At 40.4% G+C, this 17,874-nt stretch overlaps 1 protein-coding gene across 1 annotated transcript; it reads right to left on the reverse strand.

Moving 5' to 3' along the window:
- Window positions 1-6: 6 nt before the first annotated feature.
- On the reverse strand, window positions 7-17,335 carry SLC30A4 (solute carrier family 30 member 4). The gene is made up of 7 exons (XM_053954307.1): window positions 16,709-17,335; window positions 11,753-11,899; window positions 6,252-6,405; window positions 5,773-6,001; window positions 5,354-5,459; window positions 2,953-3,087; window positions 7-2,322 (listed from the first exon to the last, which is right to left on the reverse strand). Exons 1-7 carry the CDS (start codon window positions 17,097-17,099, stop codon window positions 2,168-2,170), a joined length of 1,317 nt encoding a protein of 438 aa, XP_053810282.1. The 5' UTR covers window positions 17,100-17,335; the 3' UTR covers window positions 7-2,167.
- Between the last annotated feature and the right edge of the window lie 539 nt (window positions 17,336-17,874).

Genomic DNA, 17,874 nt, shown 5'->3' on the forward strand with positions numbered 1-17,874 from the left:
ACAATGTGAACTTTAATAATCAATTTAATAAAACCCACAATAAAACAACACACCTTTTTTCTTCAATTAAACAAATGTATAGTAAATTATTTAAAAACTGCAATACAATACATGTCTACTGTACTTCAACATCTAATTACATCAACTGTAACCCCCAATTTAATTAAAACCCATTTGAGCATTAGTATGTGCAAAATACCTGTTGTTTGTGGTTTTTGCCAGTAAGTAAGGATGGGATGCACATTTTTCATGAACTGTGATATGGCTTAATTAATGATAGTGTTTGTATTGCAGCATTACCTTCCCAAGCATAGTGCTGCATTTGAGCTGCACATGCTCCCATGATGTACACCAGTGTTCCCATTTCTTGCCCAAACAGACACAAACACAATCTGGTGTTATGTGCACTTTGTCCAGATTCACAATGTGCTGTCAGCTTTCATCAATAAAAATTCATCATGTGATCCCCACCTCCAAAAAGGGAAGAAAAGAAGCTAAAACTGTTACCACCAAATGCAGATACAAATCAGCCTTATGAAAATGTGAAATCCTAGCGAGTTTCAAAACAGAAAATAGCTGAAGTAGTCACAGTTGAATATCACAATAACTGTAACTGGGCTAAAGTTTTCCTTTCTGATCCTCACAGAGAACTACTTTTCATGTCAGTGAAAGCTCTGCATAAGGTGAAAGTACAGAATAAACAAAAATATTTGAAGCCAAGTTCTTGGCATCTTCTGAACTTTGTAGGTGATGTTCTTGCTGCCCTTAGCTTCTTGAATGCCAATGACGTCAGAAGCAGGTTAAATCTGGGCTTGTAGGTGTATGACAGCTTAGTGTAAAGATTTATTATCTTGTGTACTTTCAAAATACAGGGTTCCACAGTGAGGCCAAACAGTTCCACCTTGTGGACTCTGAGCTGTCCAGATCAATACACAGTGTTTTCAGATTGCCTCCTCTCTGTAAACACAAAAGGTTCTTTCTGCCACTGTAGGTTGTTCTGATATTGTTGTCCAACACCTTTAGGTTATGGAGCTTGCTTGGCTTTTGCTTTATCCATAAAGTGGGAACTGCTGTTGCAGTGGCATTCCTGTCAGGACACTGCCATGCTGTGCTTAAAGCAAAGATGAAAAGGTCAGAGATTGTGATGGATGGAATTGCGCATGTCTAAAACTTCTGCTCCCCACTTTCCTGTTAGATGCACATATCTGGAGATTGCATTTGAGAGTATTTCCAAGTCAAATATCACTTCTATCATCTTACTTTTCTTTTAAAACAAAACAATCATGAAAAAAATTATCAATTACAGGACATTTATTAATTACAATTAGAATGCATGCTAATCAACTGGTCTTTTAATGTGAATCAAATGATGGTTTAGACATTCAAGATTATTAATAATAAATTCATCTTACAAGTCAAAACTTTGTAAAATAAATAACCTGTTTCTAGTGTATAAATCCTATTCTAAAACACATTAAAGATAACTGATCACTTAAAACACTTTGGGTCCAGTGTTGGGTCTCTAGATAAACACCAGAAGTCTGGGCAAGGATCTTCCTGTCTGGATCTCTGAATGCCCAGATTAAAGCTAACTTTCTCGTCTGGGTACAGTAAATTCTGTATTTTGCAGTGTATCCAAAGAGACAGTTTCCACAAGAATTCAGCTTAATGTATGTGTTAGTCGTTTGAGATACTGTCTGAAAATTACTATTGCAGAAATACTGAATAATTAATTTGGGGATCATGATATATTGTGCAACCCTGGTATGATGAGCTTTAGAGACTTTTGACTGAAATACTGAATACCTGATGCTCTGTTTGAAGTGCAGGTACTTTGTGGTACGTAATGTTTAAAGGACAATATTGGACTGTAATTTGTGAGGTATCTGCAGAGCCACGTTCCAGTTTGTAAACAATAATCCAAAAACAGCTTTGTCTCAAAATCATAATAAATTGAATAAACCAGTACAACAGAGAGAGTGAAACAGATGTTCTGTAGGGCAACCACTGCACTTTTTGCAGCACCAGTTCTCCCTGCTGCATGTCCCATGGTACAAATCCACATATTAATGGTTACTATTGGATAATTTTCATTTTGCATTTATTGCTCTCAGTCTTTGACTACACAAGGTGAAGAATAAGGCAGCAGTTCCCAAAACATATGAAATTAGGCACTGGAGTTCTGACAACTCGCGCAGGTTTTGCTCATTTCCTGTTTGTAACTCTGAAGCTGGACAGAGCACTTGTACATTCCAAACGTGTTCAGCAGCAGTTGCCGGGCCTTGGACTGAACGTCCTCCCATTTAGATGAACTACCAGGAACTGCAAAATTAAGAAAATAATTAATAAATTCACTCCTTAAGAAACTAGAGCAATGCAAATGTTCTCAAACTTATCACAGTGTCACCAATAATTTTTGCTCACATGCTTTATTAATTTAATATTGTTCTTGTGGTCACTGTGTACTCTCTATCACTTTACACCTCTCTTGATAGAACTCTGTGTGTGTCTGATACTTTCCCCCAAAAAAACTGAGCTTTCTTACTAAGAACTGATATTCATAGTATAGTTAGATGTCTGAATCAGCACATGTTTTGGCAAAACATTTATTTTTCATATGTAGATCGTTCCACATCAGAACTTCACCCTTTCTTTCCCTAAACATGTAAGAAAATTTCTGAGGAGAAATTTTGTGTTGTTTTTTTTTCCCTACCCGAAGAATCTGCATTGGACATTTTGGTATGATTATATTTTATTTGCACAGTTTTCGTTTACACCATGTCTTTCTTGGCCAAGGTGTTCTATCCCTTGCTATACAAAACCAGAGTTAGTAGAGTTTCCTTCCCCAGAATGGTATTTCTTGGTTCAATTTAAATAACAATATGAAGAGGAAGTGGTGGGGTTTTTCCTAAACTTGGATTTAATTTAGAATTATGATATCCAGCACCTTACCTAGTTGCAAGTGAACAATGGCAGTTGTTTTTCCTGCAGTGAGAGACCAAACATTTAAATCTTCTATAGAATAAACATCCTCAATTTTCATCAAGTCTTCCTTGATGCGATCCACATTTAAGTGCCTTGGAACTCCTGTGATACCAAACATGAGATAAAATTAATTCTGTCTTCTGCAAAGTCTCAGTAGCCTTTAAAAAGTCACAACAGATCTCAATTTCAAAGAAATTAGAATTTGTGCTGTTAGAAGCAATTAGTAACTTCCACGTTATCAACAGAAAATAATATGGAAATGGGCCTGTTAAGCTATGGATACAGAAGTTGTACAGGAATGGCAGAGCTGTCTCAACTGGAATCTGTCCTGTCCAGAATCCACACTCTGGCAACAGCCAGCATTAGATCCTTTGCAATGATGTACTTTTGTTGACAACTTCACTGCAGCTTCTAACCCTTACTAACTGCTTAGGCCGGACTCTAGGATCAAAATCTGTTTAAAAAAAAAAAAAAGCTAGGGCCTCTCTCCTGAAACTGCTTTTCAGGTACCTGGGATCATATTCACAGGCTACAGTAATCCATGTGCAGTGGTCAACACAGAGGACTGTGTTTTACAGAGTGTCATCTCTGCAAATCAGAGATCAAGTCCTTTTGGCATTTTCAGCAGCACACCTCTAACTTACCACCCCCATCCTTTTTCTATAAAAAGGGCAAAATCAAAATTTTAGATGATCAACTTGGGTCAAAAACTAATGCAAGTACTGAATAAACTCTGAGTAGTTTTGATGCTACAGTAGCTTTTCTTGCTTATCTTCTAGTTTTGTAGAGTTTCTTTATGTATACTATGAGGAGTTCAGCCACTTGCTTCTCAAATTTCTTCAGACTTCTTTCATGAATTCTCTGAACTTGGTACCTTACTGTCTCTTAAATTATGTTATCTCCAGTACTATCTCTTTTGAAAGTTCAGTGTCTAGGACAGTCTCACATGAAACAAAATTTTCCTTCTAGTGGAGACCATCAAAAATCATTTAGCTGATAAATAACTAGCTAACTGTCTGGTATTTGTACAGCTTTCTTTCTTCCAGGAAAAATGGACTTAAAGTCTCGTATCTACATCATACTTGTGATGGGCTTCCATTCTGCCTTATAAATCTATATTAAAAGCTAGAATCTCATTGCTTATGTTGGATAGCTATTTAATTTTTTAATTTAGCATTTTTAGTATAATGAGGAAACTGAAGTTAATACCAGAAGTTGATACAACTTCAAGGGCCTTGATGTTGCAGAAGCAGTTCCCAGGATAAACACAAGGCCATTCTCTGGAGATCCTGAATTTGAGTTGGAAAAGTACCCTAGGATGCATAAAGCCCCACATATCATCACTTTTAATGACATCATTAATATGGAGGTTTTTATGACAACTGGGATACCTATGCAAACAGATACAACACAAAATATCTGGAATCTGATACTTCATTAGTTTGTCTTATCTGTTTTCTTCAGCTAAATCTATTGCCTTGGAGCTAACTGAGGATTCTGCAAATTTCATAATTTTTGCCTTCTCAGTGAACTTCTACTTTGTTGGATTTTTTTTTTTAATCTTAAGTGACAGCAAAAGTACTAAAAGCACTTGACTGAAGATTCTGATTTACCCTCATAACATAATAAAAGTAAAGTCAATGGTAATTCACATGAGACAGTTAGGAATGTGCATTTAAAACCTAGGATTTTTCCCCCAGCCCTAACATCTTCACTTAATAAAGTAATAGTACTAGATCAAGCAGTAATAGTTGGCATGTAAGCTGTGATAAAGCAAAGGATGTTGCTGACATGTTTCCCTCTATGTCACACAAGGTAAGATCCTTCAGCCCATGTTCAGCTTTTTCTTCCCTTTTTTTCCCTGCATTTTACACCACTCTTAACTTGCAGCTTCCCCTATGGGAACTGTAGATACACACAATACAAGGCACTTGTGGGAAAGGGGCAGACAGGACTGGCATGAACTACATGTCCAGCCATTTGCCTATGCTTGGTGCCTCCTTTTACCTGCATTCACATTCACTTTAACTGTACAAGTAATAAAAGTGAGAGTGTAGAACTGAGTCTGGGCAAATGTTCACTTGATTCAGCTGAGGGTCACTGCAGAAACACAAGAAAGTTCTGTACATTTCATATCTCCATCTCCTGATGGTAAAGAGTGCGCAGATGTAGGACTTGTGTTGTTCTGGCCACAGTCAAAGAGATCTAAAAACTGCTGCAATTTAGAGGAGCCATAAAGAACCACCATACTAAAGCAGCACCGAGACAGCCAGGTCTCCAGGTAGAATCCATGTAGAGATGGGGATCATTATGTCAAGAAAACTGGTATTTTCCATGTAAAGTACTGCAGATTGGGCACAGATCTTACCTTCCAGAATAATAACTCCTGTGTCACACAGAATTCGAACTGTTGTAAAAACCACCAGTATGGAAAATACATATGTACATATAGGATCAGCAATCTTGTATTCTGGCTGCAGAAGGGAAATTTCACAATGTCAAAGAATGTATTAAAACAAGATCACTTACAAAAATGTGACTCAGAAAACATGGTTACTTCTAGTTCCAAGTTTCATTAATTTTTTTTTTGCTTGAATAGTTACAATATACGTAGTAGAGACAGTTTTGCTTATTTTGCATGATGTATGAAGTTTATCATAAAGTATCATTAGGAAGATATTTTTAATAACTTATAAAAACAGGCCCCTTTTGACTTTAATCACCAGAATTGAAATGCCAAGAATTCCTCGTGCCTCCAGGAGAGGCCCTTCCTTACCTTATCCTTACCTTAAAGCGGATGATGTAGGCAGCTACGAGCACCCCGATGCTCTGTACCAGGTCCCCCAGGGCATGGACAAACGCTGCTCTCACGGCCAGGCTGCTGTGCCCGTGGCTGCTGTGCCCGTGGCTGCTGCCCTGGGCTGCATTTGGAGAGCTTGGCTGAGGTACGTGAGAGTGAGGGTGAGAATGGGAGTGGGAGTGAAGGTGGCCGGACTGATTCAGCAAAAACCCCATTCTGAAAGTGAAAGAAGAGATATGCTTCAAGAAACAGGCTTTAGGGTTTGTTGGGTGGGGAATATTTGTTAGGGTTTTTTCATTTTAAACCAAATAATTGAAAAATAATACTCGGTGTAATTTCTTGTCTTATTTGGAAAAATTAAGAGGTCCAGCAAAATTACATCCCATGACCAAGTTACAGACCATGAATGAATTAGCAGCTTATTGAGAAATACATTTCTGAGTGTTAATGGAGAGAAAGCTCTTACATTAAGTTAACTGCAACACCGACGGCTGCTGTGATGAGCATGATATCACCATTTATTTCATAGTCCATATGGATAGTTCTCTGAACAGCCTCATACAGGAGGAATGCCATAAGGATATAGACCAGCAGTACACTAATGATGGCTGACAGTACTTCTGCAAACAGAAAGGAAAAGACATTATAAAAATGTGTCTCAGATCCATTTCTGTTTCCAAATTAGAATGTGGACAGGCCCTTGTTTTAACTACTTTATCCATATCATACCTAATATAACTAACAAGTTGTGTGGCAAATAAAACTTGTAAAATAGGATTAACTAACAGAGTTTGTTCTAATAAACTCCTTCACATGTCCCTGTCATCCGTATATACCTCAAATTATGTTTTCTCTGAAAACTTCTGCACAGGCGATGATCCTGACTTCTTCAGATAACCAGAACATTTGCCTGAGAAGTCACAGGCAAAGGCCCTGTCCAGGGATGAGGAGGACAGGTGATCTCAAACATTACCAGCCTACCCACAAATAAGGGAAACCTTGATTTTAAGTGTCCAGAATATTAAGCTGGGTTTAGAAATTTTTTTTATAGATCCTTTTGTATTTAGAATGGAGAAAAAATTACAAAAAGGTAAAGAAATCAAACAGTACAAACTTGTCACACATTATACTCTTAAGCTTCTTGACATATGTGTTCATAAATGTTATTTGAGGCAGATTTCATCTACAAAAGCTTGATTAATGTAAGTTTCTGTATTGCTGTGTGTTCTGTAGTGCTGCGTAATGCCGTCCTAACATTATCTAATATTTACCAAATATTATTTCACAAAAGTAAGAGCATTATGACCATTATTTTGGCATAGGAATTGTCTCTGATCAGCAGTGATTTTCAAAAGGAAACATATTAAATAAAGATAAAAATTAGAAAACTAGTAAAAACTAGTATTTTATTGTCCTATACTTTCTGCTGCCATTTACATCTGTGGAAAGTGGTTACAGTTCTCTATGAGGTTCCTGCTGTTCAGATGAGAGGTAAACAGGGCTGAGTATTTTATAGGTCGGGACTTTTGTGCTGCCTCAGTAACCAAGTCATAAAACTGTGCTGGTAATAGCACACAAGCCTGAGAAGGATGAGTCCACACTACAGTTTTAAGGTCCTACTATAAAGAAAATAGGTATTTCCAAATGTGTCACCGCAGGCCCCCAGCCTGGTAATAATTAGTATTGACTTCATGACTGTAGAAGGTTGATCAATTGCTTTATTATATCATCTTATACTATATTATACTATACTTACTAAGAAACTTAGTAACTCTTCTAGCTAGTCTGCTACAGCTTTGACCTCATTGGTCAATCAATCTAAATACTATTTAGTGTCCAATTAAGAAATCGCCCTTTGGTAAACAAATCTCCATGACACATTCCACATGTGTACAACACCAGGTGCAACAAGTGGAGATAAGAATTGTTTCTCATTCTTTCTCTGATCTTCTCACAGCCTTCCCCAGAAAATGCCTGGGAAAAATCTGTGCCTGCTCTCTGTGGCCAGAGAGCTGATGCCACACAAATGGGCCACTAGATTGCTTTTATCATAAATGTACTTTTGTCCTCTAGCTTCATTTTTTGAAAACTATTGCCTGCAGTAGCTGAAACTTAAAAAAAAAAAGTCAACACAGCTGGCAAAGAAAACATTAGCCCAGTTAGACTGTCTCAGTTATAATCAAGTTAATATAGGGCTTTACAAAAAGCCCTGGGAAAACCTTAATGCTTGCTCCATTGTATTACATATAAATCTGCAGCCATGCCTGAGTAATCTGTAATCATTATGCATAATGCTCATTACTGTCACTTGCCAGATGGATCACTGGGATCTCAGCCTTCCTCTGTGAACTCAAAGATCAGAGGTGGAATTAATTTACTTGGAATTGTAATGGTTGTTCTTCCCCCTAGTTTCACACATGTTGCCCTGATTTATTCCCCAGTAAGGGCAAAATTTTGCCCTTGGCTATACCATAACTCTAAGAATACTCATCTGAGAATTGCCTCCCTTCTTCCTCTGCTTTCAATCTGTCAGCCTGCAGTACAGCTTGGGTTACTGCAGATGCCTTCTCTAACACAGAAGTGTTTTAATTTTATTTATTGAGTATTACAGAAAAAAACCCATGCAGCTATATCAGCATTTTAATGTCACCAAAATCAGCTGATCCATGCACTGAATTATTAACATCATTATGGAAGAAGAAACTCACACCAACACATTCAGCTGCTGGGTAGTGTGTCATTGCCTGGATGAGGAACAGCAGTTCCAGGCAGTAACAAGGCTCTGAAAGTCAACTGTCATAATCTGAGATGATTTCAGAGCAACTTGAAAATCCTGGAAATATCCACAGAAATGGAAATTATCTTTACAAAGCTGGCAGATTATTCAGGGCAACAGTCCTAAAAATACACAATACATTGCTTAGAAGGTTTCCCAGAATGCTTTTTTAAAAACTTGTGAAGCCATAGCACATTAGCATTTACCAGAGAAATAATACAGTGTGCTTTTACAATCTAAACCCATGTTTTCTGCAATGGAAACCAGTGTTTTCCTTGCAGTTTCTTCCAGAGTCACTGTCATGTCAGCATTGTAGATTTGTGCTGAGATCTTTCACTTCTTGTGAAATGAACTGTGCAGGGTCTCAGTGGACTGGCTGATCCTGTCATTACTAACATTGTCTCTGCAGCAATGAAAGAGTGCCAGGTTCCATATCTATGCTTAAATCTGCTCAGTGTCTTGCTGAAAAGGAGGTATCTGCACTTGGTGGGGAAAATGAACTATTTTTGGTTTCAAGAATTTAATTTTTTTTTTACATGACTGCAGTTCTCATTATTTTGTCTTCATTTTTCTAACCCATTCCTGAATCTGTCAGCTTCCTTTTCACAACTGAAAATGGAATAAAACTGAAGATTGAACTTATGTATTCAAAGAGAATTCAAATAAATGAAAATTAGTGCTAACTTCCTTCTGGAATTTGACTAGACAACTAACATGTCTGTTGCTTTTACAAAGCCATGTTTATGGGAATAATTAAAAATTCATCATTCTCAAAACAAAAATGATAACAAGTACCAGAAACACTGTTCATTAGAATGTTTTCATGCCTACTGAATGTATGGATTATCTTAAAATTTAATGCAGAGTAGGTCAGTGATGAGACAATTCTTGCACTTATTCCCAGCTTTAAACAAATAATCCACATCTTCTGTGACAGATGCCCAATCTGCACCCTACTTCTAACATCCTGACATATTTTAACATCTCTATTACAAAGTTTAAGCTATTGTTGAACTGATATTATTTGCTGACAAGCTTCTTACATATAGGTTACATGGAAAAATGTGTTACAAGAAGGATATACCCTAGAAACTGCTTTGTTCCATTGCCAGCACTCACTGATGTGTGAAACTGGGCCCTCAGGCCACAGCATTCAGACTGGGTGCCTAAAATCAGGCAAATAAATTTCACAAATGTGATTTTTAAAAAGACTGTGTATAGTAATTTTGAACCATCCCATCTTCTGTGCTTTGGGGGTCCCTGGCAAAGCCTTGACTCACTTCCTTCCTGCAGCACAGAAACTCTTCTACCCTGCCCCAGGCTCTCCTCATCCAGAGAGCTGCACTGCTGCTACTCGTGCAGGATGGTTGAAGTAAAAAGAGCCCCTGGAAACTGTGTAGTCCTGCTCAAAGGAGGGTCAGCTACAGTGAGTTGCTCAGGGCTGCTTCCAGGTGGGTTTCATGTATTTCCAACTCACTAGAACCTGTTCTAGTCTTTGACCACCTGCTGGCACTGGGAGCAGAAAAGGAGGAGCAATTGTTGCAGAACTGAGAGGCTGCTCCCTGTAGCTGCTCCTAGAGAGAAGGGCAGTACAGACTAATTTTATGGGCCACATGTGGCCCATGGACCACCACTGGATCAGTCTGGCTAGTATTTGACAAGTATTCTTCCTGGCAGTAAACTGGAAAGAAAAAAATATACAGAAAATGAGGTGGCAGGAATCTTCAGGGATTTCTTCTTTCACATTAATTGAAAAGTCAGTGAAAATTTACAGAACTGAGTAATATTTTAATGGTTAAGTAAGGTCCTTTTATTTTTAATAGCCCTGTTTTAAGCTAGGCCATGGCACATTCAAGGTATGTGCTATTTGATTTTAGAAAAGTTACAAAAACATATAAACTACCCAAATTATTTTGAAATAGGGTTAAAGTATGTATAAATGCTAACAAACATCCTTCTGGAGAGTATGAGCAAATGCCAGAGGCATACCTGCAAGGTCAGGTTTCAGTATCAGAGGAGCTCCTATCACAAAATTAAAACTTCATGAAAGAAAAGTTTGTAATGGGAAATGCTGGCATTGCTAATGCTTTCTTGCTAGAGCCCCAAAGAGCTTAGCTAGTGTACAGAGTTATGCATTCATGCACTAGTGACTAACTGATGACAAATGACAAAGAGTGATGGAGTTGTTGAATTCTACTGCTGTTCTAGCAGCCAAAATAAGAATTGCAAATAGTGACTACACAAGAATGAAATTCCTTGAAAAATGTATGCTATAGAGTGTTATAGAAAACAGGTAGAAAACTGGGACACTAGAAATTACCTATTTCATGAAAAAAATACTTTGAAGTTTTTGCTAAAATGTCTACGGACCTGCAGCTGTATATTATATCCAGTTAGCAACCACATGAAAACACTATCATCATTACATTTCCAAACATGATGTTATAAATCCTGAAAATATTCTTCTAAGGGTTAGTCCATAATCCTGTTTATACTTCTTTTTAGAGACACCTTAACTGGACAGAGGGCTGTATTTTGCAAACCACGGGGCATTTTGACCTCAGCTTTCTGTGGTTTGGGGAATGCAAGAGGAATACTGATTTATAAGAGTAAATGGCAGGGCAGAGCTCTCTAATAATATGTTCTACATAACTTCTTAGTTGTGGATTAAAATGTAATTTTTCACATTGAATAGGACCTTTTTCCAGTATCACAATTCTGCTGAAGTCAACAAGATTTTTTAAATCCTGGGCACTGGCAGTAATCTGTTGTGAACAACCATGGGCTGACATGCACAGCTCCTGCACCAGCAATGTCATCATGAATTCAATTCCCCAGCCTTCCTCTTCAAGATGGAAGATGAATCAAGCATTCAGAATTTAACTCTGAATCTGCTAAGTGCCAGTTCCACAGAAATGGAGGGACTTGCCTTGCTCCCAGTGAATGAAATTCTGCTGTCAAACTTTTGGCCAAGTTTGGTTTTTTGATTTTTTTTTTAATCTATTCACTTGTAGCAATACAACCTAAGCAGTGTATCCCCAATGGCCAGTGAAAGGACATTGAGAGTCAGTCAAGGCAACTCTTTGGTTTGTTGCTACTTTCTTTCTAGCTACTTGTTCTTCTAGAATTAGGTGGTCTTTACAGTTGTTCCTTAAAATACTCTTTAATAGCAAAATCTGATAGCTACATACCTAAGCGATGAAATCCAAAAGTGAACCTCTTTGTTGGAGATTTTGCAGACAGCCAGAGAGCGAGGAGAGTCAAAATAATACCACTAAGGTCAGTTAGCATGTGAAGTGCATCTGTCATAATTGCTAGACTGTTAGCAACATAGCCACCTGAAAACATAATAGCAAAAGTCAGGACACTTGACATTTTAAATTATTTTACATAATATCCTCTTGCACAGCTTACAGTTATTTCTTTTCAGAATAGAACAATAAGTACATGAGAGCCTTTCTTATACCCTCTAAACATGGAGAGGTGTTTGCCATTACAAGCAAAATGCCATGCTATAATTTAAAGCTACCATAGTTAAAAGTGCAGTCAAGTGTGCTTTCTATTAAGAGTAACATACAAAGGATTCGCTCCTGTTATTCTAACAGAGATTCCTTGCATCATAATGTTTGCAAGATCAGGTCCAAAACAATTCTGTATCTTTTCTCTACGTATTACTGCACATGTGTTTAATCAACTGATTCTTTTTTTAAACTACATTTGTTAAACACTCTGACAGAACAGAACAGGAACAGAACTCCGAAGATTCAACGACCAGGAAATTTACCTGGTCCCCTTTTTATTTTTATTACTTTATCTTTTAACCTTAATTATTCCCCTTCCTGGCAGAAGCATGTACATTCTGGCAATATCTATTGCAGACAATGACTTTCACTTGTACAGCATTTTTCTTTGTTGTTTATGACCATAATTTTTATTGTAATAATGAGCTGCATTGAGACAACCTGAGATCAAAGGTTAATATCTTTGTTCCAATTCAATTGCTAGTGCTACTATTGGATGAGTGAGAGATTTAAACAATGCACCTCTCGCTTAAGTATCCCTTATACAGAGGGGAATCAAGGACAGGCCGTGTTGTCTCCCATATGCTTGAAGGTAAACCCATTATCTCAGAAAAGATCACATCTTCAGTGTCAGCTCAGCTATTATTTGGTTTCTCTTTTTACCTTGAGATTGTCATGCAGCCTGTAAATTGTACTGAGCAAAGTGTGCAGCTGGTGTGCCATTTGGCAGGCTTCAGGCTTCAACTAACATTTCAAATAAAGAAATCTTCATATACAATTAAAATTGTCTTAGTGAAGTGCCTGACCAGAGGAAATAGGAAAGTGGAATTCACAACTGGCTGATAGCTTTTAAGACTGGTCATAAAACCTCTGTGTGTGTGGCTGTGGGTGTTCTTATGTACACACCTGCAGACAGAGCTACTCTCTCCTCCCCAGCCAAACACGGAGCACAGCTGTACTGCAGTACTGTTTGTGCTGTGGCCACCTACCAAATGCACTCCATTTCAAACAGCTCCTTTCCTCCAGCCTCTTTCTTCAATTGTTCAGAACTTTCTATGTGAAATTCTTCTGAGGCTGAAATTCTCCAAAAGGCAATCTCAGCTCAAAACCAATGACTTTTTAAGATTTAGCAATTCAGTGGCTTTTTGAGTAAAATGAGTTATGCCTTTCCTTTCTGAATTGTGTTCTCCCATAATTTAAAAATTTTATTTAGAAAGTGCAACTCAACCTCTTTTATAATCATCAGAGAAGAAACAATAATTTATATGTAAGGACATTTAGTTCAGCACTTTACATATATCATTATTTACAGTATATATGTTGATTCAGATGTATTATTTTGAGAATCACTTCAGCCCAAGAAGAGTCAATTCCACTTCAGCTAGTCTCTCACTTTTAAAGATTTTCAAAATAAAATTATAAGGAAGGAATTCAGATACTGAAGCTAAACATAATGCAGCATGTGGATTAAGAAAAAATAATTGCCATTTACAAAATCCTGCAATCAAAGGTCCTCTGTTTCTAAAGGTATCCCTTCATCACGTGGTTAAAGGTACTGCCTAGGGGCTGTTTAAATACAATTGGCAACTTGGAAAAAAAGACATCTATAACCTTTACAAATAGACAGCTTGATGGCTCACCACTGTTTTCAGTGACCCATGAAGGACAGCAGTTCTCCTCATGGATGATCAATTAGAAATCTCTAAACACAGCTGAGAACATCAAAACCCTGTGAGAAAAGCTAACTGGGACTTGCAATATGTTTTTCATTTCTTGATGCACAGTGGTTTCCCCAAAGTGTAAATTGTTATCTAACTGATCATCAAATTAAGCAACAAACACTGAGATAGGCTGAAGTAATGAGTTTGGAAAAAATATGCCAATCAAGATCTCACAAAAAAAGCTGCTGAAACACGATTTCCTTCATCTTGACATTGTTAACAGACACCAGAAAGATTTTTACTGAAAAAATTAGTTGTCTTATACAGTCTTCTGCCTTCCTCTCAGAAACTCAAATCTGTCAAAGATCATAGATGGAAGTCAGTTAAAATATCCTACACGATCAGAGTTTCCCAAATACCTGAGCTTCAGATCAGTTTCATAAAGTTTGGAAATTTGAAACCAACCAAAGACAACACAGTACAGGGCTGAAGTGAAATAAATTAAATAGGTGGGACACTGACCCAGGACTTGGGGGCTATATCTCTAATTACTCTTCTGCTGATTATTCCTTGCCCTGTGACAAGTCATTCAGGTCAAGATCCACAGAATTACAGAGCTATCCAAACCCTCTATTTATTCTCTGTGGAAGATGGATGCCTGAATATTTGATGGGTCTAACCCTCAGTGCTCTCTGATTCTGTGTCCAAAGAAAGAAATATGGCTGGAAACAGCACACCCAGACCTGAGGAGGACAAGTCCACAGTACAGCATTAACACTTTGTACAGACAAATCCAGCCTGCTCAAGTCCTGACTGTGCAGGAAGAACAACAGTTGATGTGACAGTGATCAGAGTATTTTTACTCTCAACATCTATTATTTCTAGAGCTCTCCCTGCACTAGCTATGGAGAGGTCTCCAACAGCATGAATCGGCTCCCAAGCCCCAAACAGAAACACTCCCAGTGACTTGAGCATCAACCTGCCAACAGCTCAGACATTATTCAGTAAGAGGCCCTTCAGATGAACTAAATTCAGTGTACATCAGAACTCTGATACAATCACCTAGCATCACTCTCATGTTAAAGGGTGTCTAAGCCTAAAATAAACCACTATTGCTTATCAAATTTACCTGAGTTCATGCTGAACCAAAATCTCAGCCAGAGAAAAAACATGGAGCCAGGGGGCAAATGGAGGCATTCAGCCAAATCCCCACAGGTTTGACACATAGTGCCTTAGCCATAATAAGTTGTTGTATTGTGGCCATGTTATTAATTACCAGCCACACACTGAGACATGCTGAAAGGCAAAACCATTTTTTTCCATTAACCCACATTCCTGAAATAAGGCCCCAAATAAAATTGATGCAGACACAGTCAATATTCTGGTCTCTCTCTGAAAAACTGAATATTTCTTGTAGGGTTTTTTTTTCCTGCTACATCTGTGGAACAAACTGCATTAGTTATACTCTAGCAATTATTTTGTTCCCTATCCATCTTGCACAAGTTTGTATTAAGAACACGATTCACAGTTGTCCTAGCAAAAGCCTCCAAGAGCATGAGCTCACTTCACACAAGTATTCAACTGACTCAATCTGCAGAAGTCAGGAGGAGGATGTAGAACATGCTACTGTTCTTCACTTCCAGAAAGTTTTTATTATTTGATTTTTTGTGTGTGTTTGAATTATGGCAAGTAATTAATCTGATTAGCTCTGATTCAGACTTGAATGTTGAAATTTAAGAAATTCAAAAGCATTAATTGCTATGGAGAGACCTAGCTCAACATACATATCAATGTACTGGCACTGTGTAGTTGTCCCCACAGCTCCAAATCAGGGGAGAGTGGATGAGAACATTAAAGCATTTTTCAGGAGGCTGAGTCACACCCAACAGACACTTGCACTGCACGGCATGGATGTATCCAAAATACAGATAGTAACAGGACACAGTAAGTGAACAGAGATTAAAAGATAAATACCGAATTTGTAAAAATGATAAGACAATGGCAAAGGTATAACATTTAACAGCTAATCTATGCTTCTCAAGGACACTCACATTTTATTTCATGTCTATGCTGCTATAGCCTATTCGATAAAGCACAGTTGTATAATGTTGGTGTATAATATACAGGTTCTCCTCATCCTGCACAGCACAGCTGTTAGGAGGGAGCAATAAAAGCTGAACTTGAGCAATAGGTTCATTCTTCTGACCAACAATCAGGTGCTTATATGGGAACTCATTTTCAGGTAAAACCCCACTACACTTCTGCAAGTACTAAAAAAAACCCACAAATAATTTAATGCAACTACTTGGTATTCTTGTATGTTGTAGCAGGAAGTGTTAAAATAACTGTCATTTTACATGACTGTGCTCATATGATTTATGTCTGGATGGAGCACATGCTAGTCCGGAGCACAGTAGGACATCAAGAATTTCTCAAGGGAGTGATGTCTCCACTGGATTGCCGTTGATAGCTCAGGACTTTTAGTTCTAAGTAATAGTGTGTATTGCTGTATATGGTGAATAAGGAAAAATATCCCCATGTATTACTTTCATTATCATAGTAAATGTCACATTTAAAACTGTATTTTTCTCTTCTTCTCTTGTTGCAAACACAGCAAGATTTTATGGTCGTTGATTAAAAAATCCTGTAATTGAAATTGTTCATGCCACTTTTCCTTTGTTAAAAACAACTTAAAAACTTACAAGAAGAAATAAAAATCCATTAGACAAAGAAAAATGCCATTTCGGGGAATTGATGAGAGATTCAGGTAAAGAAAGTTGCAAATTCTTTCAAGGACAATACAGATGGACTTTATTCCCTCTCGCTCTGCACGTGCAGCTCATCTCTCTGGTCTCTCTAAAGGACTGATGGTTTCTCTCAGTAACTACTCAAAGCCAAGGCCACAGCAGCCTAACAAGCTGTGAGGCACGTGCCGGAGGGACGGCACAGAAGGCCCCCGACTCACCTATCAGCTCCCCCGTCATGAAGAGGAGGTAGAGGAGGGCAGCGAGCGTCAGCCGCTTCTTCACCTTCCTCTGCTTGGAGCGCTCCCGCCGGCTGCTGCAGCCGCTGCAGGGGTCCGGCCGGCCGGCCCGGGCGCTGCGCAGGGCGATGTCCCGGTCCAGCAGGGACTCGTCGTCGGACGGCAGCCCCGGGGACGCCCCGTTCACCGGCGTCTCCGGGGCCGCCTCCGAACCGTCGTCCGCCACCACCACGCGCAGCTTGTTAAACCTGGGGAAGTCCTCATCCCCCACCTCGTCCGAGAAGTCAAAGGCACTGGAGTCGTTCAGGAACAGAGGGTCCTCGCTCCTCCCTAGCAGGGACTTGATGGTCGTCCAGAGCCCGGCCCCAGCCATAGCGGCGGCGCTCGGGGGCCTCGCCGGGCGCGGCCGACCCGCCGCGGGCGGCTCCGCTGGCGCAGCTGTGCCCTCGCAGGCGGCGCCCCGACCGCTCGTCGTCCCGTCAGGGCATGTCCCCTACATCGCCCCCCGGGCCCCGCGCAGGTCGGACGGAATGGGGCGCGGGGCTCCGCCGCGGAGCGCCACGGCACCACCGGCCCACAGCGCCGCCTCCGCGCCGGGCACCGCGCCGCGAGGCGCTGTCACCGCCGGAGCCCCGGTCGCCCCGCGCAGCGCTCGGCCGGCGCGGCCCCGGTCACGCCGCGGCCGGGCAGGCGGCGCCCGGCGCGGGGCCGCCTCCCTGCCGGCGCAGGGGGAGCGCCGCCGCCGCCGCCATGCGCGTCACATCCCTCCGCTCCGCGCACCGCCGCGGGCGGGCAGCGCGCCGCCCTCGCAGTCCCTGCGCGCTCCCGGGGCCGCCCCGCGTACGGCGGCGGCAGCACTTGGTGGGAGTCGCGTCCCCTGCGCGCCCGCGGACCCCGCCAGCACCGCGCCTGCGCCGCCCGCGCGGGACGGCCGCGGGTTCGAGTCCCGCTGCCGCCGCCTCGCCGCGCCCGCGCTGCCCGCGGAACGGGGGGCGAAGGTCGGAGGGCCCGCCCTGTGCGGCGGCGGCGGCACCCGCGCGTCCCTCGGGGTGGCCTGAGGGGCTGTTCCCGTCCCTCCATGCCTTTTTGTTCAGTGGGTAAATGCCATGCGAGGTAGAGGCTAAGAACTGCTAAAGCCATACAATGCA

This window comes from Vidua chalybeata, chromosome 13 (assembly GCF_026979565.1).
Source record: "Vidua chalybeata isolate OUT-0048 chromosome 13, bVidCha1 merged haplotype, whole genome shotgun sequence".
NCBI classification, from domain to species: domain Eukaryota; kingdom Metazoa; phylum Chordata; class Aves; order Passeriformes; family Viduidae; genus Vidua; species Vidua chalybeata.

Coding starts and splice junctions, on each gene's coding strand:
- SLC30A4 (XM_053954307.1), bottom strand. CDS start 17,099: ATGGCTGGGGCCGGGCTCTGGACGACCATCAAGTCCCTGCTAGGGAGG. Junction 6,002..6,251: donor GGTGTTGCAGTTAACTTAAT/GTAAGAGCTTTC, acceptor TTTCACTTTCAG/AATGGGGTTTTTGCTGAATC. Junction 3,088..5,353: donor AGGAGTTATTATTCTGGAAG/GTAAGATCTGTG, acceptor TTGGTATCACAG/GAGTTCCAAGGCACTTAAAT.